Source organism: Xiphias gladius, chromosome 6 (assembly GCF_016859285.1).
Source record: "Xiphias gladius isolate SHS-SW01 ecotype Sanya breed wild chromosome 6, ASM1685928v1, whole genome shotgun sequence".
NCBI classification, from domain to species: Eukaryota; Metazoa; Chordata; class Actinopteri; order Istiophoriformes; family Xiphiidae; genus Xiphias; species Xiphias gladius.
The window spans coordinates 27,902,305-27,929,698 of record NC_053405.1 but is presented as its reverse complement, the minus strand read 5'-3'; the positions used below and the strand labels follow the sequence as shown (position 1 = coordinate 27,929,698).

The following is a 27,394-nucleotide window of genomic DNA, read 5'->3' as shown; positions in this document are numbered from 1 at the left end:
TTTTTCACTTCTTAAATTGTTACAACTGACTATTAATTAAATTAAATTAAATTCATTTTGTAGAGTTTGCTTGTTATAGCTCTTACAACTTTATGACCTAACTTGTGTATTTTTTCCTTAAATCAATACTACATTTGCTTTGAATTTGCTTTGAACTTATATATATATATATACTTATGTATATATGTAACTCAGATTATGTAGGGCTTCTTACTGAACAAAGACATTCATTTCCTATTTCTCTAAAAGAAATCCCTGTACAATACATTTTTTATTTGAGTATTTTTTTTTCTTACACCATTACAACCTCTCTTGCTTTTAATGATCACAAATCAATGTCCTTTCTTATCTAAAAACAAATGGTGTACACTGATATTTATGGATACAATTTTAGAAAGAGGGAACACCATTTGTCATTACAATTATTTTATTTATTTATATATTTTTTAATGCCAGTTGTTAATGGATGAAGTAATATTACTGCTCCTGAACCCTTCTGCTTCAGACACTAATAACAATATAAGAAGTATAGGCCCTAACTAACATGTTCTCTGTTTTTTGTCTTCTCGTGCAGGGTTCCTGAGTACAGGTGACCAGGCAGCCAAAGGGAATTACGGTTTGTTGGACCAGATCCAGGCTCTGCGTTGGACTAGTGAGAACATTGCAGCCTTTGGCGGTGACCCATTACGTATCACTGTGTTTGGCTCAGGCGCTGGAGCTTCCTGTGTCAACCTGCTCACGTTGTCTCACTACTCTGAGGGCAACCGGTGGAGCAACTCCACCAAAGGTAAAAATCAAAGTCAGATGGGATCTTCATGAACATTTAAGTACGTGTGTGGTACTTTATGTGCACCTCAGTAATGCGTGCTAGTAATGCGGGCATTTGGTGCAGAGGAGACTCAATATAGTTCACAATTTAGTTTTCGCAGATGCTGTTTTTAATTTGTTTGGCTACTTATGTGAAAATGTATGATTTTGTGTCTTGAATTGAGCCTTTTGTTCTTATGTAGAGAGAAGGTGCTATTATTGCATTCAACTAACTACAACTGCGAAATGCTACCCGTGTTCAAATAGTGTTGTTTCCACATTGCCAAACCAACAAAGAGAAAACATTCCAGAGGTGAAATAAACTGCTTCAAGTGTATTTGGTGTCAGTGCAACTAAATTATAATTAATTGTAAGGTGTTTGATGGATTATAATCTTGTTTTGCAGGCAGGTAGACACATACTGTACAAACATGATAAATACAAACCCTGCAATAGAAGCGCCTTGGGAGCAAAAAATACATGAATAAATAAAAAAATGTTTCCTTCTAAATTTTTCTCTCTAAATTTTACATTTGAAAATAAAATAAAATAAAACATTATTTTTTAATTTTTTTTTGGTTTAAATCCACAAACATTAATATTAACTAACATTAACTTAACATTAACATACATTTTATTGTGTTTATTTTGTTCAGAGCAAAGGGGAAACAAAAATATTCACTGATAATCAATACTGTGCTCATGGACAGTCAAGTAGTAAGTTATATGAAACATTACATGAAGGAATGAAAGAGATTTTTGTTTGACATAGCACCAACATAAACAAGAACTTTAACTCTGTGGAGTGAAAGTCATTTAAAGGATAAGGCTGTTGCTACTGTTTCTTTATCAACTAACGCTATGAAATTTCTTAAAACAGCTGGCCACTGTAGTCTACAGCAAACATAACTCGAAAAAAAAAAAAAACACATGCAAGTTGCTAGCATGTTGTCTGCTGGCAGACGGCTACTGGCTCTGTAACTTTTTATCAAAATGTTATTTTGTAGACTATACTGGCTGTGGGTTTGAAGTGTTGTTTAATGAGTTTTGATAAAGAAAAATTTTAGAATGGAGACATTCCATTGTAAACTGACTATTGAAAATTAATATCTGTTGTCTTTTTGACCTTTGCCTTCTTCATTGTCTGAAATTTCATTGTCAGACCCACACATTACAAAATTTGCAGGAAAATGATGTGATCGTTGAACTGTAACATGGAAAGTATCTTGATCCTTAAATGTGGTTTTCAAAATGTGATGACTCTACATTGTTTGCATAAATATTTCAACCCTGTCTCCCAAAACTTATGTTCATGTGATACTAAAGTGTTCTCCCAATTATTTTGTTTTGTAATTTTTTGTCATGGCAACATAATCCCAGGTTCCATTTATTTTTTGTAATAAATGAAGCGCTACATTAATCAGTATCAGCAGAGTTGCAAGGAGGTGGTTGGGGTGGATTGTGGGTATACAAAGCAGGGAAAAAGAGGAAGAAGAGTTTTTGAAAAAGTTAATGAATCATAATTGAATCATAATTTGTTTGGTTCATTCCTCCCTTTCCCTCTGCTTTTTTCATCTCCAGGCCTGTTCCAGAGGGCCATCGCCCAGAGTGGCACGGCTCTTTCCAGCTGGGCCGTCAGCTTTCAGCCAGCTAAGTATGCCCGGATGCTGGCCCGTAAGGTGGGCTGTAACCTGGAGGACACTGTAGAGCTCGTGGTGTGTCTGCAGAGAAAACATTACAAGGAGCTAGTAGATCAAGACATCCAGCCAGCCCGCTACCACATCGCCTTTGGACCTGTTATCGATGGAGATGTTATACCTGATGACCCTCAGATACTCATGGAGCAAGGTATCAATTCACCTTGCTTGAGTGAGCAATTTCCAAGTTCTTACCCTAAATTTTTGCTTTGACAAACATCTCTGCAATCTTTTTTCAGGTGAGTTCCTCAACTATGATATTATGCTGGGAGTGAACCAGGGTGAGGGCCTAAAGTTTGTCGAGCTTATTGTGGACAACGAAAATGGCGTCCAGGCTAATGACTTTGACTACGCCGTGTCCAGCTTTGTGGATGACCTCTATGGCTACCCAGAGGGTAAAGATATCCTCCGAGAGACCATCAAGTTCATGTACACCGACTGGGCTGATAGGCACAACCCGGAGACTCGCCGGAAGACATTGCTGGCCCTTTTCACCGATCACCAGTGGGTGGCACCAGCTGTTGCCACCGCTGATCTGCACTCCAGCTTTGGGTCACCAACATATTTCTATGCCTTCTACCATCACTGTCAGACGGAACAGGTGGGTCTCTGGCTAAAGAAGTACATCAACTTCATGGATCGTTATTATATGATAAAAGTTGCAAAATATGGCTGGCTTCTTCTTTGTCTCTGAAGCTTTCAGGGACTGCTCACAGAGACAAAACCATACAAAGCCATAATCTGAGATCAAACAGGTAGATTATAAAGAGTAAATTTTATGTTTAAAGGTGCTTCTAGTAATTGTAGAATTTCACATCAGTTACTGTATCAACTCTGAAATCGCTTTCAAGTAGCCTGGTTCTGGAACTCACATCGCTGATTTGGACAATTCAAATAGGTCTGATTCTGTGGTTATTGATGGCTGCGTCAACTGTGTGAAACAGTTGAATGAGTTTTGTTAGAACTTCCTAGCTAATGCACAGATTATGTGTGTGTGGAGTGTGTCTGTATTTGTGACTGTATACTCTGAACTGATATCAGAACTCCAGTTCTTTTGATATTTTTGTCCAGACCCATTGACTCTGTACATTCATGAAGTGGTGTATTAGGGTTCAAATATTCTCAACTCATGTGGACATGTCTTTGCCTCAGTTTGCGCCATCTAGAGGAAACTAGCAGGCTAAAGTTTGCATTTTGTTCTGTTTATACTCACTTTGAGGCTTTGAATTTACTAACAGAATCATTGAACACAAGACGTACACAATTTTCTATAGTAAATGTTAACCAACAAGACCTTTACTGAAAATCAGGCAGCCTGTATTGGCCTCCACACAAAGTTTTAGACTGAGTTATTCTGTGTCAGATTTGGGAAGAAATCTGCTTCAGATTGATTTAGAGCACGATATTTAATTGTTTTGTGACATGAAGACAGATTGCTTTACAGGACAAAGAGACAATACCTTGGGGCACAACAAAAAGTCTGTTTCTTTCCAATTACATTATTGTAAATGACTAGTTGGCAGCCAGAGAAGTGACTATTTTTTTCTACAATTGACTTCAACACTCCTTTCTCCTAGTTTTACTTGGATAACTCCTTTATGCATATTTAGTTTTTTGCTTATACAGTACTGCGTTGACTAATTATACAGTCCTGAAAGAATGTGAGGAATGGTAATTAAATCTCCACATTTTCTTTTGGCATATTTTTTTATCCAATACGCTACAGCTTGTGACATATACTTCTATATTTTTGTTTAAAATCCAGCTCAAAGCCTTCCTCCTCTCTCAGCGCTACCCCTTTATTTCTCATCGTCTCTCTCTGTAATACACTGAATAATGGGCCAGACATGGTAGGCAAAATAATATTAAAAACTTGTCAAATTCCTTAAAAATATTGTATTTTCCCAGCTTCTTTGATCTGATTTTTTGTTTGTACATGTCATATACATTGTGTGTCAGCACCAAAAATAATGCCTTTTAATGTCCTGTATCTGTCACATAAATGTATTAATACTGATCTGATTTGATTCATCTGCTGCTGAATAGGTACCACCGTGGGCAGATGCAGCTCATGGAGATGAGATCCCATATGTGTTTGGGCTACCGATGATTGGACCAACAGAGCTGTTTCCCTGCAACTTCTCCAAGAATGACGTGATGCTCAGTGCCGTAGTCATGACCTACTGGACAAACTTTGCCAAGACAGGGTATGATGATAATACGTATGTTGCTCCTAATGGTCGATACAAGTCATTTTATATATGTTATCCGCAAGGACCAAAAGTACCATCATAACTTAACAAAGCCTCATAACTTAATTCAGATGTATTGTAGGATAGTTTGAAAGTCCAAGTTAAGTTTAGTAAGGATGGCCAAATAATAAGGTCAGCCAAATGCTTGTTTAAACCATTTTTGTGTGTATTTTATCTGCAGTCATGCTTAAAGTAGTTCATCAACATGCAGCTACCATTACAAGACCACAAACTAATTCATAATTTCATTGTAATTGTGTTTTCTCTGTTTTGATGACCAGGACTAATGAATTGAGCTATCCTATTTTATGTGATTGTAATTTAGTGTAATTGGTATTCTATGCAGATACCCACTACATATCTTCAGATACATTCTTGGTGGTTGTAGCCTGAAGAGCGACATTCTCGATAGGACAAAATTAAAATCTTTCTTCCCCACTTCTGTCCCATGTTGCCTTTCAGCATATAGTCATTGTGATAATTGTTTTCGAGAGTGCAAGGAGAGGACACTGGCTTTCTGTGCACTGCCCAGTAGCCCTGAGGGGAACAGAAAGGCACTAATGATCTACATATATAACCCCAAATTGACGTGGAATGCCTGTACCTGGGAGATTTATACCACCAATTTGAATGGTTAAGCGTGTTCCTGATTAGGTCTTACTGGCTCCATATGCTGCTCTCAGACAATGGGGCGCTCAGTAAGTCTGAATGGGCCACCATACAGTACAAGGCTAGCTCTTCTCGCTGAGATTAAGTGTAAGTGGGTCTATTTAACACAGGATCCCATGCCGGATATGCTCTGTAGGCTCCTCTGTATATACTGAATACAATGGGATCGTTCATATGGGGCTGACATGCATTTACAATGAGCCTTGTGATATTATGGCTTAATTATAGCAACTACTGAAACATATGCTTTATGGAAAATATCCGCATGGTTGAACTGCATCTTTACTCAAACATATTCCTAGGCTGGACCCTTTTTTCACACATAAATTATTAATATATTTATACAATTACAGTATATTATATAAATAGGTTCACTCCCATAATATAAAAACTTTGATGTGCTAATTTTTTAGCATTTGAATAAAACTTCATATCAGGGAAACTTTTGAAATTATCAGCTATCTAAATGCATTTTCATTCACTCGGAATCTTTAGAAAAACCAATCATCTGTGAGCAATAATACCCCTTTTGACCTTTTTTGATTTTATCAGGTGTGATATCTCAGACACTGTGGATTAAAATTTGATGGAACCCTAGGGCTGCATCTCGCCACTGAATTCCAGTATTCTCATAATTACACTGATTAGCCTGAGGGAGATGCTACACTTAGGTCAAAATCAAAATTTTCATAACCAGACAGTCGAGTCTCAAAAGGTCAACCTCAACTTTAGTTTAGGTTAAGTTTTTCCTGTCCCCGAAAGTAAACAACCACAAGATGACATAACTATTACTGATTGGCCAGGAGAGGATTGTATTGTCCATGGGAAGGCAAAATGTCTACTATTGCATTGTTTCAAATGGGCTTGTATACTGTTCTGCCATAAAACCATCAGCCGATCTCACTCTCTCTGAATTATTTCAAAGGAAACCCTTTCTCCCTTTACTCTTCTCAGTGACCCAAACCAGCCTGTCCCTCAGGACACCAAGTTTATCCACACCAAGCCCAATCGCTTTGAAGAAGTTGCATGGACACGCTACAACCAGAAAGATCAGCTTTACCTCCACATTGGCCTGAAACCCCGAGTCAAAGAGCACTACCGTGCCAACAAGGTACAGTTAGATATTACTGAATTCAGTTTCTGTTTTGATGTTGATTGTGGAACTGTGCCTTTTTGTAGTGACAGGTTGAAAATGTTAGTGAACACAGCAACAAGCTGGTCAGCACATGCCTTCAGTGCATGGACCGGAACACCGTCAGGCCCAGCTGCCTTGTTGCTGTTGATGGTGATGTCGATGTGGGGCCCGCTTGACCTGGTAGTGCTGGAGAGTTAGTGACTGGATGCTCTCTGGTGTGCTGATGGTTATGGCTGGTCTTTTGTTGGAGCTGTCCTAAAAGTGGGCAAAGAATGTGTTGAGCTGGTCAGGGAGGGAAGTGTCGATTGGAGGGGGGTGCATTTAAATCCCTCTGTCTAGGTCAGCCATGGCTCTTCTGTAGGGCTGTCTCCTGATCTGCTACCTCCTGGGCTCTGAGCAGCACTAACACTATGTTGTTGAACCAGGGTATCTGATTGGGAAACACTTTAGGTCTGCATGTCGAAGTGTCCTTGGGCAAGATACTGAACCCAAAATTGCCTCCGATGTATCATCGGTGTGTGAATGTGTGCGTGTGTAAAAAGCGCTGTATGAATGTGTTTGGGAATGGGTGAATGTGGCAGTAGTGGAAAGCACTTTGAGTGGTCAATAAGACTAGAAAAGCGCTATATAAGTGCAGTCCATAATACTGTGGAGGTGTGGTGCTCAGTGTCTGAATGTTCAAAGTGCTGTCACATGGTGTCCTCGAAACAGTTTTGTAGTGATAATGAGGCTCCCTCTGTCCAGATCTGCACTGTCCTTGTCTGGGGTTTGGTTCTACTGATAAGGGATGTGTAGGTTTGGGTCAGGGAAAAGGGACATATGGCCAGTGTGTCTGAGATGGGGGGATAGGTGGATTTTGTGGGCTCCAGGTAATTTTTCTTTTTTGTTGTTTTTTCTTTTTTTGTTGTTGTTCTTTGTTGTTGTTTTTTTTTTTTTTTCTTTCCTTGTTTTATTGTCAGCTCCAAGACTGGACTGGTTGAAGTCTTCTGCCACAATACAAATACTCTCCAATTGCCTGTTTTGTTGTCTACTGATAGCATCATATAGTTTGCCCATAGCATGTTTGGCATTTGCTCGGGGCTGGACGTAGACGGCTGTGATGAAAACTGCTGGGAATCTCCCTGGGCAGGTAGAAAGGTCTGCATTCAAGCATTAGCTCTGAATATCAGTGGTGTCTGTGCACCTACTAATGTTTATATACACACTCACTCCCCCTCCTCCTTTCTTACTAGAGTCACATGTACAGTCTGAATGGTAGAGGGTGCAGCCTGCTAGCTCCATGGCTAAGTCGGGGTTGTTTTCATGCAGTCAGGTCCCAGTTATCACTACAATGCAGCTATCCATGAGATGGTTGGTAATCCGTATTCTCATATTGTCCAGTTTGTTGACGGGAGAGCAGGCACTGGCGAGAAAAAACTTGGTCACAGCAGGTTTGTGCGGGGCCACTCTTAGCCTGGCCTGGATCCCGGCTCGATTGCCTCGCTTCTACTTCCTTTAAAACTGCAGCCTGTGCGTCCTCTCTGCCGGGACAGCCCAGAGTTAACAGAGCTACATGATAACTTTTTGATACCAGTTATCCAGGATTACCGATGTTAGGTACAGTGAGCCCAGGCAAACTCCATATAAGGATGCCAGTCTTGCCCTATTGTTGAGTCTCATACTGTATATTGCATCCCTTTGTTTTCTCCCACTTAATATTTTCTCTCTTCTCCACAGGTCAACTTGTGGTTGGAGCTGGTTCCTCATCTGCACAGCCTCAACGAGGTCACTCAGCTCATTCCCACTACCACTAAGGTTGGTAGTAACTCATCTATATCTCTTCTTGCTTGTAAAAATGAACTACCTTTGTCACTGAGTAGTTTTACTTTATCTTTACATTAGAAAGGATAAACACACCCAAAACATGATTCTAAGGTGCAAAAGGGGCAAAAACATCAAATGTCCAATGTAGGTCAAAAAATCTTTCAGACTCTAAACTTGCATCACAGCAAATTTTGCTATCCCATCAAGGCAAACATTTGACCTGAAGATTGTGGTAGCACAAAGCAGATTGAACTTTATCAGACAAATCAATTATATCCAGATAATTGTTACTTTTGTCTTCAGATCCCTCCACCAGAGGCTACCAACCGTACCCCAAAGACTAAGATTCTTGTGACCAAACGCCCTAACCCGACTCCGTTCCCCACTGAGATCCAGGACAGCCACAACCAGCCACACCTGGTGGACCAGCGTGACTACTCCACTGAGTTATCAGTGACCATTGCTGTGGGAGCCTCCTTGCTCTTCCTCAACATTCTGGCTTTTGCCGCGCTTTATTACAAGAAGGACAAGCGCCGGCATGATGTCCATAGGCGCTGCAGCCCCCAACGGAGTGCCGCCAACGACCTAGCCCACACTCAGGAGGAGGAGATCATGTCCCTGCAGATGAAGCAGCACTCAGACCTGGACCGGGAGTGCAGGGGGGTGGGCGACTCCCTGCACCCGCACGATGTGGTGCTGAGAACTGCCTGCCCACCGGACTACACTCTGGCCATGAGGCGTTCACCAGACGACATCCCGCTCATGACGCCAAATACCATAACCATGATCCCCAGCACCATGGGGGGACTTACCTCGCTCCACTCTTTCAACACCTTCCCCAGCAGTGGGCAGAATAATACCCTGCCCCACCCACACTCACACTCCACCACCCGGGTATAGCCCTGTGGATGCACCCATGCAGGCAGGACTCTGATGGCTGAAGTAAAAAGCTAATGCCACTGCGGTAGCAGGGACTTAAGGCCAACATGCTGACAAACAGAGATATGTCAGGAGCTGAAATGCCAGCCTGGAGTTGCCAGACACACATGGAATTACACTGGGACTGTACAACACCCTGTTAATACCTGAGGAAACGGATAGTCAACAGATTTCTGGGGGTTTGGACTAGAGGAAAAAAAGAATAATTATGTTTTTGTAGAAAAATAAAAGACAAGAAGAAAAAAATACAAATAAGGATTTGAAGAAAAGCAACCTCACAAGCTAAAACAAAGAGGAGGATGTTTTTTTTATCATTATTTTTGTCCTTATATTGGAGCGAAACAAGGTACCATAAACTACTTTTTCTTTCCAGCGACTGATATGGCCTTCGGGATCTTTTAACAAATGACTGCTTGACGGTATTATCTGGAAGCAGAACAGAGCATCAGACACGCCTCGGAGGTGAGAAGAAGGAAGCACTTTGCAAAAGAAAGAAAACATATTGTTTTCCTTTGGCATCACACTGCAGATTACTCTGTTTGTGCGGCAGATGCCACTCAAACCAATTTAGGCATGTGTTAACTTCATAAATGGAGGCTATGTAAGATAAGGCAAAAACTATTGTTGAAAAGAACAAAGAATCGACTGAAAAATATCAAGGCAAAAAGAAACCCCTGTATGCACAACGGAATCATTTTGAGGAAAAAAATATCACAGATACTTTTCATCCATTTATTTTTGAGGACTGGGAACAACTTTATTGTATAGAACCTATTTACATATCTAGATCTGTACACTAAGCACCAAGGCTGTTTAAGCCCTCTTCTGTTGGGGGGCAACTATACTGCAAACCTGCCAGCAGGACTGAACCAGTGGGAAGTGGGAATCCACCTACTGGCTTTCTGGCAGTTCCAACTTCAACACCAAGAGCTGGGGGTCAAAGGATAATTGGATATTTTAGCACGATGCGCATGACAATTTATCTGCTTGATGGCTGCTCTGCTGATTATGTCATTATTAAGAATAATTTTCACCTTCTCCCTTGCATTGGAGTAATTTCAGACAGATTTCCTGATTGGATTACAGGATAACACACACCCTCAAAGGACCATGGGAAATGCAGCTCCAGGTTGTGAATGTTGCGGGCTGGAGTTGGGGACAGGAAGGGGAGGGGCTGGGGATATGGTAAAACTTTCTTGCATAACATAACATAGCTTGAGTGGAGCTGGGCATATAAGGACTAGTTTTGTACTCTGTGTGTTGGTACTACTTTTTGATAGTGTTCAAATCACATTACACTGTATCAATCAAACTCATTATATTCATTCAGTTGAGATCAGTGTTATTTGCTATTGTACCTATTGGACCACTTTAACGTATAGAAGTAATTACCTGCACTGTTTATTTCATTACCCATTTGTTTTCTTTAAATAGGAGGTATGTTGATTGAGTGATGCAGTGGATGCCCATTGGCATGAAAAAAAATGGAGGGTGAAATTAGAGGAAAATATGGTGGAAGAGCAAATCTCTGGGCTTTGTAGCTTTTTTTTCCCTTCATCTAGTGAGGTTATGTAGAGCTGTTTAAACATGAATGCTTATACATGACTAATACAAGTCAGAGGCCAAGCACAGACAGATCTCACTGGGTCGATCTCTCTGGAAATGCACAGCAAGTGGATGGGTGAAAGAGCCAGGGTTAAGATAAGTCAATGCCCATGATGTGCTTTTCATGTAATTTTCATTTCTACCCTGGGTTGATCATTTTTGGAGGCACATTGTGTTATAAGAAGGAAATAAACAGGCCCCCAACAGCTGAGACCCACATCCATCTTTACCTCACTTTAAAGAAATACTACTTTTCCTTTTTGGCTCCACTATTTTTCTAATAGAGTTTCTCTACTGTCACATCTCTCACACTGAGCATACACTTTGGGCTGTTTAGCAAAACAGTTTCCCCTCGCAACCACACCACCTTCAGTTTACCATCTCCTGCAAGGCTGTCTGCCATCTCTAACATCTTTAGGTCAGTGAAACCTCAGTAGCTAAAAATGTTAACCAGAGTAGGAATTTGTCATACAGTAAAGCAGACTGCAGTCGGATCAAGTCGCTTAAGAGGTTTGAGTAATTGCGGGAATAAAGTGGTGTTTTTTTATATAACAGACAGAGAGAAAAACACCATGGATGGCAAGCCCATTGTGCTCAGATATAGAAATCTGTACGCTGTTGCAGATATGTTACTTGGTAAGCTGAAACGCTTGTGTCCCTGTTTTCCCTTCACTAAACTGTATTTGTATGGAAGCCTCAGTTGTGAGAATACATACTGCCCCTTTTCGCTCACTCACAAACACTGTGCAGTCATTCAAAATAATGAGTGCAGACTACTGTTACCCCATATAACACTGTGGTAGACAAGCTAGATGGGGGGATAGAATCTAGTCTGTTCCAGGGAGTGTTGCTTTTTGGGATAAGATTAAATTGAATAAACTAATTACATCTCTTTGCTCCAGATTGTTTCTCTGAAAGAAATTAACTGCCAGGGCTTGATCTGGGATTTAAACAAAAGAAAGCTTCCAAGGCTATTATCACATGTGATCCTCATGGGCCAGGGACTTTTTTAATAACCTTCAATGTACAAACAAGCCAACAACATAAAAAGTGTGAATTTAAGAACCTGGGGACAATCCATCCTGTAGGTCTGTAGACATTGTATTGACGGGCCACAAGCTTTCTAGCTCTAGCACTCAGCTTGCCAGTTTTTGATTAGCAACTCACATACAAACATCCTCACACACAACTGTGTTCTACTGTAAGTATTTAGGCCTGGGCTTTCCAAGTGTTTTGGTATCTACTCAAGATATTGTATATAGGCTAACACCCTGATTGCCTGCACTTGGACGCAAGATTTATTAGACCCATATTAAAAGCAACATGACCTTGTTTTTGTAACCAGGGCCAATGGCTGAGGTACATTTGGAGATAAGGAGGGGAATCTTGGATAAAAATGAAACACTGTTGTTGGCCTTGGTAACCTACTGAGTATTGAGAACATTTTGATGAAAGCAAAAATCCTTTTTATGCAATACAATATAATGACCAAGAAGTTCTTAATACATAGAAATATACAAGTACTGTCAACTATGCTGGTATCAGACTAAAGAATATAAGCCAAATAACGGCCCAAATAAGACTCAAACTTGAAGACTAATGCATCATCAACACAAGGACTAGCATGTCATTTCTAGAACAGCTGTAAACATGGCAAGCAAAAGAGGAATTATATTTTATTTCAGTGAACCTGTATCCATTTGTCTATCACCCTTGTATTAGAAAAGCATTGTAGCAATGTGTTTAAATATGTGTTGTTGCCTTGTGTAATTTGTGAAAGATAGCAAGCTAAGATTGGCTCTACATTTGTAAATCAGTAACATGCTACTGCTAAAAATTACGTGCCTCTATCGCATGAAAAGGATGCAGATCTGGATTCAAACACTGCTCTCCAGAGAAATGCCATAGGGACGAATCAAGGGCCACCCCATTGAATTAAAGATGTACTTGCAGTGACGGGTAAATAGTCAAGAAATTGCAGATCCATGCTAAGTAGCTGACAGCTGAGGATGAATGCTAATTAATAGTTTGATGATGATTGATGATAAGTGATAATGCAAGCCAACTATAGCGTGAGGAAAGGGAGTGAAGTGCTGGGCAGCATCTGACAGAAATTAAGAATGGAAATTGCCAGAAGCTATATTGAACTTCATGTAAGGTTATCTCCTGCCAAAACTTAAAGGTGCTATATGCAAGGTTTTTGCTATCGCTATATAGCCAACATTACCACTAACAGCCAATTACTTACTAAGAGATTCAGCAATCATTGCGTTAACAAGACAACAGGTTAGAATACAACTTTTTGGCAGCGCTACCTTTTCATTCTCTTATTTTAGACTGAGGGAAGACTGGACGCTACGGTGACTCGCTATCGGAAAGTGGTATTATAAGACGGGCCAGGGATAGCTAGTTAGCATGCTATCTTCAGTAGAAGAAAAGGAGTGAGAGAAATAGAAACAAAACAAGAGTTAACATAGGTGTTGCTTTCCACCACTGGAATGTAAAGGAATGACGTTCGATGCTGAACCCACAACATTTCTTCCAGACTGGTAAGTAAACAGCAGTTAATGTTAATGTTAGCTATGGAGGGATAGCAAAAATTTACCTTTAACCTTTCATAATTCCCTAAAAAACACAATGTGGTTTGACATCATTAACAAACTAATGCATTATGTTTTGCAAATACAAATCGAACCTATCAAACAAATGCACAACATATTTCCAATACATCATGCTTCAGAAACAAATACTGCGTGTCCTAAAAAAAGTTTTTAAAAAAATATCCCACAAAGACAAAAAAATATCGTGAGTGAGCAAAACCTTTCCAACATGATTGTTCTTTGGATTTTCTCACAAAAATCTCTCAGTAATTTGTCCTCCCCAACAGCAGATGGTGCTACGACTTAATTCTAACGCGCCAGGAGGTTGAGCAGAGCAGAGTAGATTGAACAGCCACTGCCAGTCACAGTCATTAAGGACTTGAGGATGATGGCTGATTTAGCTCAGGTCCCAGATAGCTAGACAGAACGCCATCGTCATCTTGTCCACAGTGGCTATTCTGCTCAACCTCCCTGTGCATTCAAATTTACTCATAGTGGCAACTGCTGTTGTAGCGAAAGAATTACTCAGGACATTTGTGAGAAAATCCTCAGCACAATCACAGTATAAAGATTGTGTCAAAAGTCACTTGATATTTTTTGTCTTTGTGGGATATATTTTTTTGTACTTGTAAGACATGTTGTACTTGTTTCTGAAGCAAGATGTATTGGAAATGCATTTTGTATTTTTTTGATAGGTGTGTTTTGTATTGCAAAACAAAATGCATAGTCTTTTAATGTTTGCAATATTTGCAAACAGCTCCGTATGGCAGATTTAAGATTTAGCATGTGTGGTGACTACACACAAATAGAGCAGTCCTAGTTTCTCTTACAGAACAAGCAATCCTGCTGGATTGCTCGACGACTAAAAAGTTGTTGAAGAGGAGGTGCTGCAGTGGCTCATGAATCAAGGTCATATGAGTGAGGAAATGCATTAACAGAGGAGAAGCATGGTAACAGAAACAGTATCATTAGTGAGAAACTGCAACTTTTGAAAGTAAAAGCTAAGCCCTCACACCCCTGATAAAGTGCTGGCAGTACAGATTGAGAAAGCTAATGACAGCATAATTTATGTCAGTGAAACCTTACATAAGCAAATCAGAAAAGAAAAGAATATTGGGAGATTGATTAAATCGTGAGCCAGCTGCACAAATTGATAGTCAGCTGCAGTAGACCTTAGAATGACAGATTGGAGCAGCAGCTAGCCACAGGATCTTTGGTGACTGAGAAGATGAGAAATTTGAATTACACAACACTGGGAAAAGACTGGGAGGAACGACTCACTGACCACAGAGACAGGATCCAACTCCTTTAATGAGACGGAAGCACTTGCTAGTCACTACTAGTTAGCTGATAGTGATAGATAGCATGTTAGCTGATTAACTGTATTAACAGGTTACCAGAGTCATAGCACACTGCCCCACTTAACACACTCACATAACTACATAAAGTACATGTGTTCATTTGAACCTCTTAACAGCCCCAGAGTAGAGCATGGACAAACAATGCATCTGACATTTAGATATTTCAAGTGATATAATTAGCTCTGTGGCAGCCGTGTGGGGGGACATCTGCATTTCATAATAAGCTTATATCATTTATCTACAAATGACTCAACCTGAATAACAGAAATGAAAAAGACCTGGTTAATGATCCGCTTTTTGCCTGGGAATGATTTTTTTCATCATTAACACTGACTAGTTTTGTGTTAACATGTTATAGGCTACATGCTTGCCTGTGAGCTAGCTTAGTGTCTGGTCAGCTGTCACTGTCCTCTTGTTGACACATAGTTACATACTGTATGTGGCTTTAAGTTGGACTTTGAGGGTGCCCTGTGATTTTTTTTTTTTTTTTCATTATTTGGTTTATTCAGTTTCTTACAAAATAGTTACCATTATGGCCTAAAAAAAAAAAAACACGTCAAATGCATTTCCTACCTCATTAACATTTGCAAAGCCTTTTTTTGTGAATGTTTGGAAACCTGCATTGTTTTCTTCAATTTTCCATCTTGTTTTTCTTCTTCCCCATAGATTTTGCATTGCTATTTTTTTTTAAATTGGAAGTTACCATCACCAGTTGTCAATATGCATTGTCACCCCCATGTAATTGTTAGAAATGTAGGTCATGTCAAGGCAATGCTGTTGACGTTTATCTGCATCTGGTAGCGCAAAAGATATCATCAATACTGAGAGTTTCCAATCAAAACACTAATCAGGAGCACCACTACTTTTCAAATACTACACGGGGTACTTTTAATGTTGATGTCAGTTGTTTTGGAAAAATTTAGCCAAAATGTCTACTGATGGTAAAGAATGGAACAAATCAAAATATACATCTCAGTATATTTGTTGGCTACCATAAACAGAGAGCTTAAATGTATGACATAGGAACTGAACTGTTATGATTAGATTACTTTAGAGCCTGGCCAGCTCACTTCTTCGTGAAATCTACAATGATTCCTTTCATGACCAAATTAAAAGGACAGAGGTCTCTCCCAAATGTCTAGTCTTTAACTACAAGTAATTCTGTTTAAAAAGGACAATTTATATATCTTTGGAAAACAAAAAATTCAAAATGCAGAGGGCAAAAAACTGGAACTGCATATTACAGAATGAACTGGGAAATATGGCAAATGATTTTTAGGTTGCTATGAACAAGCCTGTTAACCATGTATTCAGTGTTTCCCAGGACTTTATTCTTGGCAAAATGGAACACTTGGATTACCTCAAAATTATCGGACACTAAAACTCTCCACTGAAACCCAGCCTTCTGAAATTCTTTTAACAGCTCTTATTAAAGGCAGGGTGACTCACCCACCTGCCCTGTGATAGAGGCAACATTAGGCCTTTAAACTAAGAACTAATAACAATAAAACATCACTGGATAGTTAAACGAGCAAATAAAATATGAAAAGAAGCTAAAATGTAATTGCAGCTTTTATACTGTTTATATACTATGGCAATTTTAACAGGGACCATTATGACTTTTTTCCTTTTGTTTGAGTTCACTAGACCATAAAAACATAATCATACACCTTTTTTCTCACCTTTATCAAATTTAGTCTCTGGTTCGTGACTGAATTCATGTTTGTTAAACTATGAAAATTCTAATATTTCCACAAGACTCTATGGTCATGTTGAGGACAGTGAATTGGCGCAGCATGCACCCACAGGAGTGTCTCTTTGTGTGTTTGGTAAAACACGTTTTCAAAAGACAAAGAATCCATGGCATAGTTGTAAACTTTAAAACACATGCCTGGCAAAATTATGTGTCAGCCCGAACTGAGTGCGTTTACATTGAGATCGAATGCTGATCTTGTTCATTTTCAGTAAAAACTATACTCCATTGTCAGTAGCTGAGGCTTGTAGGCTACACATCTTATGAATCAGTGTTTAATTCTGCAATGTGCCTAATCTCTCTTTCTGTGTTAAGATATTGAATATTCTGATTATTTTTGTGTCATGTGACATCTGGCTTGTCCTGAGTAAGACTTGAATTTGGATTTATTTATGTAAGATAATAGTCTGAGAACGCCCCATAGTTGAGAATGACTCCCTTCCAGTTTCACCCTCCTTTAAAACTGCGTGTGCATCATTCAAAGAGGGGGAATCCGAACCAATCCAGGTAGCATTTCTTCAGTCATTTCTGTTGAATACCCAACACCAGTATGTTTTATGAGCCAGTAAAGCAGGGTGAGTATGAATCCACAGAGTTTGGGACTGAAGATACTTAAGAAACCCTGTTCTAGGGGGATGCTTCACTTTTGTTCCAGTGTAAATCTGCCCTGACCATGGTTGACAGTCAGCCTGTGCTGTAGTCTACAGGACAGGGAGGGGAGGAACAAGCACTGCGAATGAATGTAACGCAATGTGCCATTTTCTAACCTCAAATCGCAGCAGAAACGACAACAATCAACCTCAGATTCATCCTGAGAGGTTTTTGCTAGCAGTCTGAAAACTAAATGTGGATTTGTTTTTTGAATGCCATTTGAAACAGGGGGCACTATGTGAGCTGGTCTGGCATTTGTAATGTAGATTATTTGTCACTTGTCTTTCTTTCTGGTTAAATAGTAATTACTCTTCTGGAGCACAATAAATGATTTTAATATGCTGATATGTTTATTTTTTCTCTTGAGTCTTCATTTATTATTTTCTGTGGCTGTCCTTGCTAAGGTGACTAATTTGATTGGTGAAGCACACATCAACTCTCACTCACAAGTAATTACTCTGGCAATTTATTTGTAGCTAGATTAAATTTGTTTTCTACAACTGAAAGCCGGACAAGCTTTGTCATTAGCGGCGTGAATGTTAAGACTAAAAGCTGATGCCTGACAAAACTTGTGCTTAAAAATTCCTACCCATTAAATTCTAAGCGGGAAACACATATGGGTAGCAGGTATACATCGGTCACACGATGTCATTGGAGTGGGCAGAACGTGCTACTCGGAAAGATATTGAATAGTTTCATTCAAATCTTACTCTACAAATTTTCTAATTTTACGCTCTTTTTTTTTTCTGAATTATGGTGGATGGTAAATTTTGTATAGTGTGACTCCATCCACCTACCAGTATGCTGGACATGTAATATGAATAATGACTTGCATTATTTCTTGTAGATTTTTACATCCACGCCGAGCTCTTGGCAGCACTGTGCAGCCCTTCATCTGGACTTTAAATTGTCTTCAGTTTGTATGGTGACCCTCAGAGCTCAACACACTGCAGCTTAAGAAAACACATGCAAGTAGCCAAGACAAAAGCAAATGAAATAAACTTCTTCGGGAATTTGACAATTGTGTTGCGTTTTCTGTTTTTTGTTTGTGTTTTCTGTATTTGCAACACATTTGTATTTGGTTGTGGTTTTTTCACTTAGCAGCATTTTTTCTATATCTTGTTTGTGTTGTCAAATTCATGAAGATGTTTCCTTCATTTGCTTCTGTTTTGACTATTTGCATGTGTTTGCTACTACCTTAAGTTTTACTTTTTTAATGTAAACATTTCTTTCAACATGTTGTGCATTCAGAAAATATTTAGACCCCTTCAATTTTTTCACATTTTGTTATGTTGCAATAATAATAATATCACAAAGACATAAGTATTCAGACCCTTTGCTATGACACTGGAAAGTTAGCTCAGGTGCTTCCCATTTTTTTTGGATTATCTTTAAAATGTTTCTATACCTTGACTGGAGTCCACCTGTGGTAAATTCAATTGATCTGATATGATTTGGAAAGGCACACACCTGTATATATAGGTCTCAAAGCTGACAATGAATATAAGGGCAAAAACCAATCCATGAAATTTAAGGAACTGCCTGCAGATCTCAGAGACAGGATTGTGTCGAGGCACAGATCTGAGGAAGGCTAAAAAAAAATTCTGCTGCATTGAAGGTTCCCAAGAGCACATTGGCCTCCATAATCCTTCATGGTAGAAGTGTGGAGCAACCAGGACTCTGGCCAAACTGAGTAGTAACAGAGGTGAGCAAGAACCTGGTATTCACTCTGGCTGAGCTCCAGAGAACCTGTCTGGAGATGGAAGAAACTTCCAGAAACTTCCTTCCTCAACGCAATACATCTGGGAAAGGTAAATATGGGCTTTTCATCTGTATAGACTGTCTCTTCACAATTTATTATTTCAAGTACTTCACTGAAAGAATTGTATAATCCCTTTCAGTAAGAATAATAATAACAATAATAAAGATAATCTTTATATATTATCTATATTTATATAGAACTTATATTTATATAGGAATTTTGCTTCACAATTTGCAAACCATTAAAATTTTAAAAAATAATCCCTGTAAAAGTGAGGGTAAAACAGATGATAAATTACACAAACTAAAGACTTTAAAAAACATGAAATACTTTCATTCAATACAGAAAAGCACATAAAAGAAATTAAAGCTTTTTTTAAATTAAATTTGGTTTTCTAAATTGATTTAAAAACAGTTAAAATGCTACCTATCCTAAGACCCTTTTGCTCTGGGGTATGGTGCATTATCATGCTGGAAGTAGCCACTGGAATGATGACTGACTGGTATTAAGGGATCCAAGTGTACCACCAGCCTGGACTGTTGATACAAGGCAGGTCGGATTCATTAATTCATGCTGTTGATGCCAAATTCAGACCCTACCAACCTTGTGACTCAGGCAAAACAGATTCATCCAACCAGGCTACGTTTTTCCAGTCTTCAAGAGTCCAATTTTTTGGTGAGCCTGTGTCCACACTGGAGCCTCAGATTTCTGTTCTTAGCTGACAGGAGTGGAACCCAATGTGGTCTTCTGCTGTTGTAGCCCATTAACCTCAGGCCTCGACATGTTGTGCATTCTGAGATGCTTTTCTGCTCACCACAGTTGTAAAAAGTTCTTAACTGAGTTACTGTGGCCTTTCTGTCAGCTCCGACCAGTCTGGCCATTCTTCTCTGACCTCGTTCATCCACAAGGTGTTTCCATCCACAGAACTGCTGTGGACTATACTACTGGATATTTTTTGCTTTTCTCACCATTCTGAGTAAACTCTAGAGAAGGTTGTGCTTGAAAATCTCTGGAGATTAGCAGTTTCAGAAAGACTCAAACCAGCCCATCTGGCACCAACAATCATGCCACAGTCAAAGTCACTGAAATCACATTTTTCCCCCATTCTGATGTTTAATGTGAACATTAACTCAAGCTCCTGACCTGTATCAGCATGATTTTATGCATTGAACTACAGCCACATGATTGGGTGATTGATAAGAATGTGTACAAGTGTTCCTAACAGTGTGCTTGGTTAATGTAAATTAAAGCATTACAACCTCAAATAGTGCTAGAAACTGACTGGAGTCCAGAGTCCAAAGTTTAGCTTGCTTTAAGCAGTGCAATTGGTGACTGACTAAATCAGTGACTCTAAACCTTTTCAAGTCACGACCCCAAGAATAACCAGGTTGGCGTTGGTAGGCATTGTCCAGTGTGCATTGTCCTGGCACTGTGGGTTTCTGATGCATTCTGTGACTTTTTCTCTCCACCTGACCTGCGAGTACAGCACCCTCTCTGGGTTCCAGGACCTCCTGATTTACAAATTAAGCAGTGAATATAATGTACTCACTCACCACTATCTTTAGGCTCCATAGTTCTCCCTCCTTAAGTTGACCGCTAGGAGTTTGTTGATGTGAGGAGTGTGTTTCATTTCCAAAAGTCTCTTAAGTTTAAACAAACTCAAAATACTTTTAGAGGTCTAAACCCAGTATACATGTATACTGAACGAAAAAAAAACACTCTAACAGCCTGGCACTAGCCCTGACTGCAAAAGTGTGATATCCCTTAAATTTTTGTACATCTGCCTTTGAAGATCTCAAGTTATAAACAGGTTTGGGGGTAAGAAGCTAAACACATAGGATGTGCAAGACCATAAATGGCTTTGTAACTTAAGTAAAGAGACAAAATGTAGGTATTTGCTTTATGTAACTCAGTAACCTCAGTTCAGACAGTTTAAGGTTTTTTGTTTTTTTTTAAGTTTCTCTTTTTTTGTTTTCGCTGTTCAACCGTTGTTCACTACAGCTTCCTGAAAAATAACCAATCAGCTTTGTCGGCAGTGTTAATAATGGGGGTGTCATCTTCCTAGTCACAATTCTTTTAATGGAAAGGACCACCGTTGACTGCTCCTAACAACCACAGATCACTACACAGAAACTTTCCTGTTCATGATGTTGTTTTTTACACACTTGTACACTTATAGAAAAAATAAGTGAAAAAAAAAAATATGTGAAACAGAGAGACCCCCCCCCCCCATTCTTGCAGTAGCATCTGTGTAAATACTCATTACATAATTTTTAGATCAACAATAAGTGCATACATTAATAAGCTGAAATTTAAAGTGTGTAATTTGCCATAAGATCTGAAGATGTTTTGTTTGGTCCTGATCATTCTAACTGATCCTTCTGCCTTTAACAATTTTAGCTGGATAGAATATTATGCCCTTTTTTCTATATTTCAGATGTTCTTTTACTTTTGTTTACACATGTAGCTTCCTGTAGCACTAATTAGAATTCTGAATCATTCAGCACATTTTAATGTTTTATTGATATTCAGTATTTGCTGCCTTTATTTATGTATTTCAGTGCCACAAATTGCATGATAAGAGCTGTGAAAATTCAAACCAGTATGCTTTGTAGTGCTCCGTCTACAGACTTCAGGGTGTGTTTTTTTTTTATCTTTGGGGTTACAACGCTGTATGATGTATTCTCTGATCTTAACAACCACACCAATGCTGGCATTGACAAACACACACACAAATAAATTAATTAATCAATTAATTAATTATTTTTAAAAAGTAAACTGGCATTTTGTTGAAGTGTTAATTGGAAATCAATCAGAATTCATCCTCCTTGGAAAACAGTGACATTTCCCCGCTCTTTTCCAATTATTAGAAACAAATCATGCCAGACACTAACTGACATTTGGAGAGCAGGCGGCTGTTTGGAGTGGAGTGTAAAGGATCAACGGAAATGTATTTATGCTTTCTGCTGCTGTGTGTATCTGTGTGTGTGTGTGTGTGTGTGTGCATGTATGTATACATGCATTAATATGTCTGACCAAGGGCATACACTAGTGTGGGCTGCTCCGCCAGCGCGCCCTGTAGGAATCACTTGATAAGGGAGGCTTATTTACCATAATAATGTATCTCATCTCTGCACATCAAACACTCCTGCCTGGCCTGATAACCCGTTCTTTAATTTAGCACAACTGTTTGATCTAGCTGTGCTGTTGCTGTCCCAGGGCCATTGTCACGAGCAGTACAACGGTTGGGTAATTGCTGTGTACTTTAGCAGTCTTTCGCAAATAGAACAGTTACGTAACGTTGGTGCACCTATAGAGCAGAGCACTACTGAGTTATGGGCAGCTGAAAGGGAAACTTCCGATGAATTCACACTCTCCAGCATATTTGCTCTTTTTTAAATCCCAGACCACCACGGGTGTTGCAAGTTGTGAATTTTTGGCTATAACTGATTTCTTTTTTTTTTGTCGGACTCTGTGCGTGAGCAAGCTAACCTATAAGCACAGCCAAACCGCAACATGCCATGTGTATAAAGAAGTTAGAAATAATGATAGAGATCAGAGTTGTGCTAGAGGCTTGGGGATCAGGTCTGTGGCTGCAGTGCAGTGCTACAAGCCTTTTGTGCAAGTTGGGTTTTCCCAAAAATTCTGGTCTGTGGGTTAAAATGAGACTGTCACAGATATTTGAGTCCCCTCATATAATAAACAGAACTCCATTTATTTAGTATTACACTTCCATAAAATTAGGAGAGTATAAGAGACACTTTTTTTTTTTTTTCAGCGAAAGAATCACAGGGGCTAAGATGAGATCAAAACCGGTCAGCGTTTTAAGTCATAATATCCAAATAAAGACTTATATGATAACTTCTTCCCCTTTTCTGTCACCAGTTTTGGTAACTTTAAGGGCACCATAAAGTTCCCTTACCTGCTTCATGTGAAACACTTGGTGTGTGCATTCTTTTGTACAGCTGTTTTTACAGGTTGCTGAGTACTCCCCATGACAAGTAAACTGAACTTTATGTGCAAATTCTGTAGAGTGCCCCTTTAATGTTGCCCAAAACAAAAAAAAAATAGGATTCGACATGCTTTTTCCTGTTTTCTAGGGCGTGATGTAAATCTGCTTTGTGCCACATGAGCTCAACCATATGAATTGAAACCTAGTGTACAGCGACGTGAAGGCTTGAATCCAGCTGTTTTGAATACACAATTTCTGGACCTGCTCAAAAGCAATAAAGTTTGCACTGAACTACAGTACAACAAATTACTTTGGGGTTATATTTCCGACGGAAAGATTAAAACAATGAAATTATTAACTGCAATTCCCAAAACCACTTATTAGATATCCAAAATTTGCTCTGGTTTGAGGCAGATGAGTCACACGTTCCCCTTAACAAGCTGTTTTAATCACTCTTTTGTTCTTTTGCTGACAACACACGCAGCAGAATCTTTGTTCATCGTCTGTGTTCAGTTTAATTGGGATTTGCTGAGTTTCTGCATCGTTTGAGGTGGTCCACTGGATGCTACCCTCAGGTAAGGTAATTGTAATCAGCGCACAGTCTCTCTCTTTTCAAGGCCCGGCTTCTTCTCAGAAGAGCTCCTTGTGCAGAAAAACATACAATGGTCCTGATCGAAGCTGTGTTTACAAGTTTATTGATCAAACATTTTGGATTACGAACATCTTTTCAGCATTTGATATATTAAGCCAACATCATTGATTATATTTTGGGTTTTACACAACTGCAGGTAAAAGACAAAATGTTTGGCTAATGCTATTTCATGGGTTCACCAATGTAAATGCATATTTAAGACTTAAAAAGGAAAAGATTTCTGATTATACTTTTTTTGTTGTTAACATATGTAAATTCTGTCTTACTGAGAGCTATTATCACATTTCATTTTATTTTATTTGATAAATGGCAAACACAGACCCATATTGTCTGAGTAGAAATAGGTTACTGTCAACACGAGTGAATGAAGCATTTCTCTCATGTTCCATTCTATGTCTACAAGTGATCAGCCCGGCATGATTGAACCAAACAAATTAAATCTGAGAGGATCTGATGCTACTCCCAGCCTGTCTGTCTGAGTATCTTTGAGCTTAATGAGATATGGCAGTCAGCCTGTTCCTGTTGTCTCTGTGGATGGGAGGAAAGTTTGAACTGTCCATAGTGAAGCTATTTTAACAAATCTCACAGCCAGGCTCTTTGTTAGAAGCTGCATGTTATGTATAGACAGGCAGCATCCTTCAGTACATTTAATAATGCTGGGAGGCAGCAGTTTTATATACCTTTGTTCCATTTCATGAGGAATTATGAAGATTTCTTCAGATCACTACGGCGATGCCCACCGGAGTGCACTATTTATTTCATTATCTGCAACATGTTGTCACTCTGAACTCATCACATACGGACGCATGGTCAGGACCCCTTGGCGTCAATTTTTAACACACTGGCTATCCCTTTAGCATCATTTTTTCAATGTGCACTTAACACTGCAGCATTAATGAATAGGTCACCAAGAGGTGGTTGGGGTTCACAACTGTCACACCAGAGACCGGGATGAACATCCAGAGTCTTGTTTGTGGTTAGGTTGAGGTAACAAAAGTACTTTGGTTAAGGTCAGGGAAAGATCACGGTTTTGGTTAGATATGAATAAACATGTTATGTTTGAAGTCATTGTGACCTTTTTCTGTATTAAACCAGACCACAATCTTTCCCTAACCTTAACCAGTGCTGTGAGTGTCCGAACCATTAAAAAGTTTCATAATGCTGTACTCACCACAAATGGACATTATTCTGCAAGATTGGATATTTTGGTGGAAAACAAATACGTTGAACATTTTACCAATCTATTCAGTATCAAAGTGTTTGTGACTTGAAAAATACGAAAATTAACAACATATCCTCATTATGTTAATAAAAAAATGTAAACTGGGCGCAATTACATTTCATACAAAATGTATTTGTTGTTGCAATGTAGTTGTATAGAAACATCATTTTTAGGAGACAGCTCTCCTATCGCACTACCATGCACATTGAAAAATTAAGCTGAAGGGGCCAAGCGTCTGTTTGTGAAGATTTAGGAGTGAAACCATTTTGGTATCTTAGGTTTCAGAAAAATACCTGTAAAGTTATCCCTGTATTGTGATAAAATAATTCAATATCTTTATTTTCCAGTTTATTTTCTACATTTTTTAATTTGTCAGCACATTGTTCCCTAAGAGTCGACAATGGCTGGATTAACTCACCATGGGGCTCTGGGACACACAAATTTAAACACTTAGGCCCATATGTGCTCCTGCTCCTCCTGCAAAATCAACTACATTAAGATGAGTATGAGTATAATATAATCTTAAGTGTTTGGGCATAAATTTGGTGCGGTGATAAAGTTCCTGTCCACCACAAAAGAGATCCAAGGTTTTATTCCTGGTCGCCATACCTCTGGTTTGGTCCTATGTCCCAAGTAGTAGTGTAGCCAGAAATCATATTGTGGGTCATATCAGGTAGTCCTACCTCCGAGACCCTTAGGTACAGCATTCCTTGCAGAAATTGGCAACTATTACCATAATGCTACTTGTATAAAACACCAGCATAGGCACCAGCATGAACTGACTGAAAATAAAATCAGAATACCTGATGGAGGGCATGGAGCCAGCCTGGCTGTCCTTGATAACTTTGTATGCAAGCGCAAACACATGCAGTGGGCGGACACCATCACAGCAGCATTAAAGTAAAACCATATGTACAGATAAGCAGGCAACAAAAAAAAATAAAAAATAAAAAAACAAGCTTGCCGCTCACAAAAGTATAATGACCTGGCACAGCATACAAATAACCACATACAATCCCACAACTGCCAGAGCACGCCCACTCCTACAGGATCAGAAAGAGGTGGCATAAAGATTGCAAACCATACGCACAAGCAACTAAAGGCAACACAGTGGGGTCAATGAACATAAAAAGCTTACCTGGGAAGACTGCACATCTGCACTGTAAATTTTACTTTTGTCTAATTTAGTCTGTTCTGTGTGATGGAAAGCATAAAGAAAGTTCAGTGTGTCACTACTGATGCTCCGATGTCAGATTTTATCTGAGTGACAGTAGGATAAGCAGGGCCTGTAGGACACCATTCACCATTCATATGTCACTGCAACCTGACGTAATGTCGAGGACAGAAGTCATTTTTGGTTACTTTTGCTCTCTGACGGGAGGAATAGCATGTAGAAGCGCAGCTTTGACAATGACAACTAAATATGAACATTCCTCATGGTGTTGTTATGTGATGAACTTTATTCTTTGTTTGCCGTTATTTAAACTTGAGGCAAACTGAGATCAGCTAGCTAGGCTACCTTTCTTTGCTCAGCGCAGCCGCTGTAAACTGAGTGACAGAGGAGGACGATGGACAGATGAGGTCCTGACAGCCTCAGTAAAAGTTGCTGCTGCCACTCAGAAACATAATTATTATTAACTGGTAATCCAGACACAAACTTGTTAAATGTTTTTATTTCAGTTGTTACGTAATCTAGAGAGAGAGCATTAAAAAAAAAACAAAAAAAAAAACTTATTGATTTGTAATAATTAACTCGGATTTTAGGCTATGTTTTTTGATCCCGTGTGATTGGATGGGCCTGTGCTCCAAGTGGGTGGGCCCAGGCCAATGGGTAAATGTATGCACTCAAATCAAGGGTCAATAAGATTCTGAGCTTGTAAAGGGATTTTCTTTCAATCGTTTCTACAAATACGTAAGTTTTGTATATGTAGAAAAGTTGAGATATGGAAAAAAAAGGAGAGAGAATGTTTGAATAAAATCTGAACAATGCAAAAAACTGTGCGTAAAACTCAGCTCAGAGTTCCCACACAGTCTGTGACACTGAAGTTACAAGTAGGAAATTTTACCCTGTTTTTACAATTAAGTCTGATGGAACAATGACAATCCGCTCCCAAAGCAGAGTCAAACTGTCCAATCAGATGGCATATGGTTCGGTTGCCATCTGGGTCGCAGAAAAGCCCACGCCACTGTTGACCTCAAAATCTACTATACCTTTCAGGACCTGCTGACCTGTAACCTCAACACTGATATCATTTGTTCAGAAATTTTTTTCACATATTCTGATTTTGTTTTTATAGATAAATCTTTTCCACTTATGTACCAACTTGAATTTCTCATGCAGCTTTATTTTACAGGTTTACAAAGGTTATTTTACAGTCACAAACTTTGGAATTATTTGTGAACATCAATTTACAAGCTCAAAATCTTACTGACCCTAAATTTGAGCTCATATACACGGCCCAATATATGGTCCCAACCAACATACGCAGCTGGCTGTGTTCTTGAATTGGAAATTGAGAAGACTGACTGGTATC

General features: G+C 39.2%; 1 protein-coding gene across 6 annotated transcripts in view; it reads left to right on the top strand.

Moving 5' to 3' along the window:
- The window catches only part of nlgn1 (neuroligin 1), a 288,702-nt gene extending 279,439 nt beyond the window's left edge, over positions 1-9,263 (top strand). For all 6 annotated transcript variants that reach the window (XM_040128689.1, XM_040128687.1, XM_040128692.1 and 3 more), the window contains 7 exons: positions 575-760; positions 2,389-2,655; positions 2,744-3,105; positions 4,551-4,711; positions 6,380-6,536; positions 8,277-8,354; positions 8,667-9,263. In XM_040128689.1, coding sequence (XP_039984623.1) covers positions 575-760; positions 2,389-2,655; positions 2,744-3,105; positions 4,551-4,711; positions 6,380-6,536; positions 8,277-8,354; positions 8,667-9,263 — 1,808 coding nt within the window. The remainder of the gene's footprint in view (positions 1-574; positions 761-2,388; positions 2,656-2,743; positions 3,106-4,550; positions 4,712-6,379; positions 6,537-8,276; positions 8,355-8,666) is intronic.
- Positions 9,264-27,394: the final 18,131 nt, after the last annotated feature.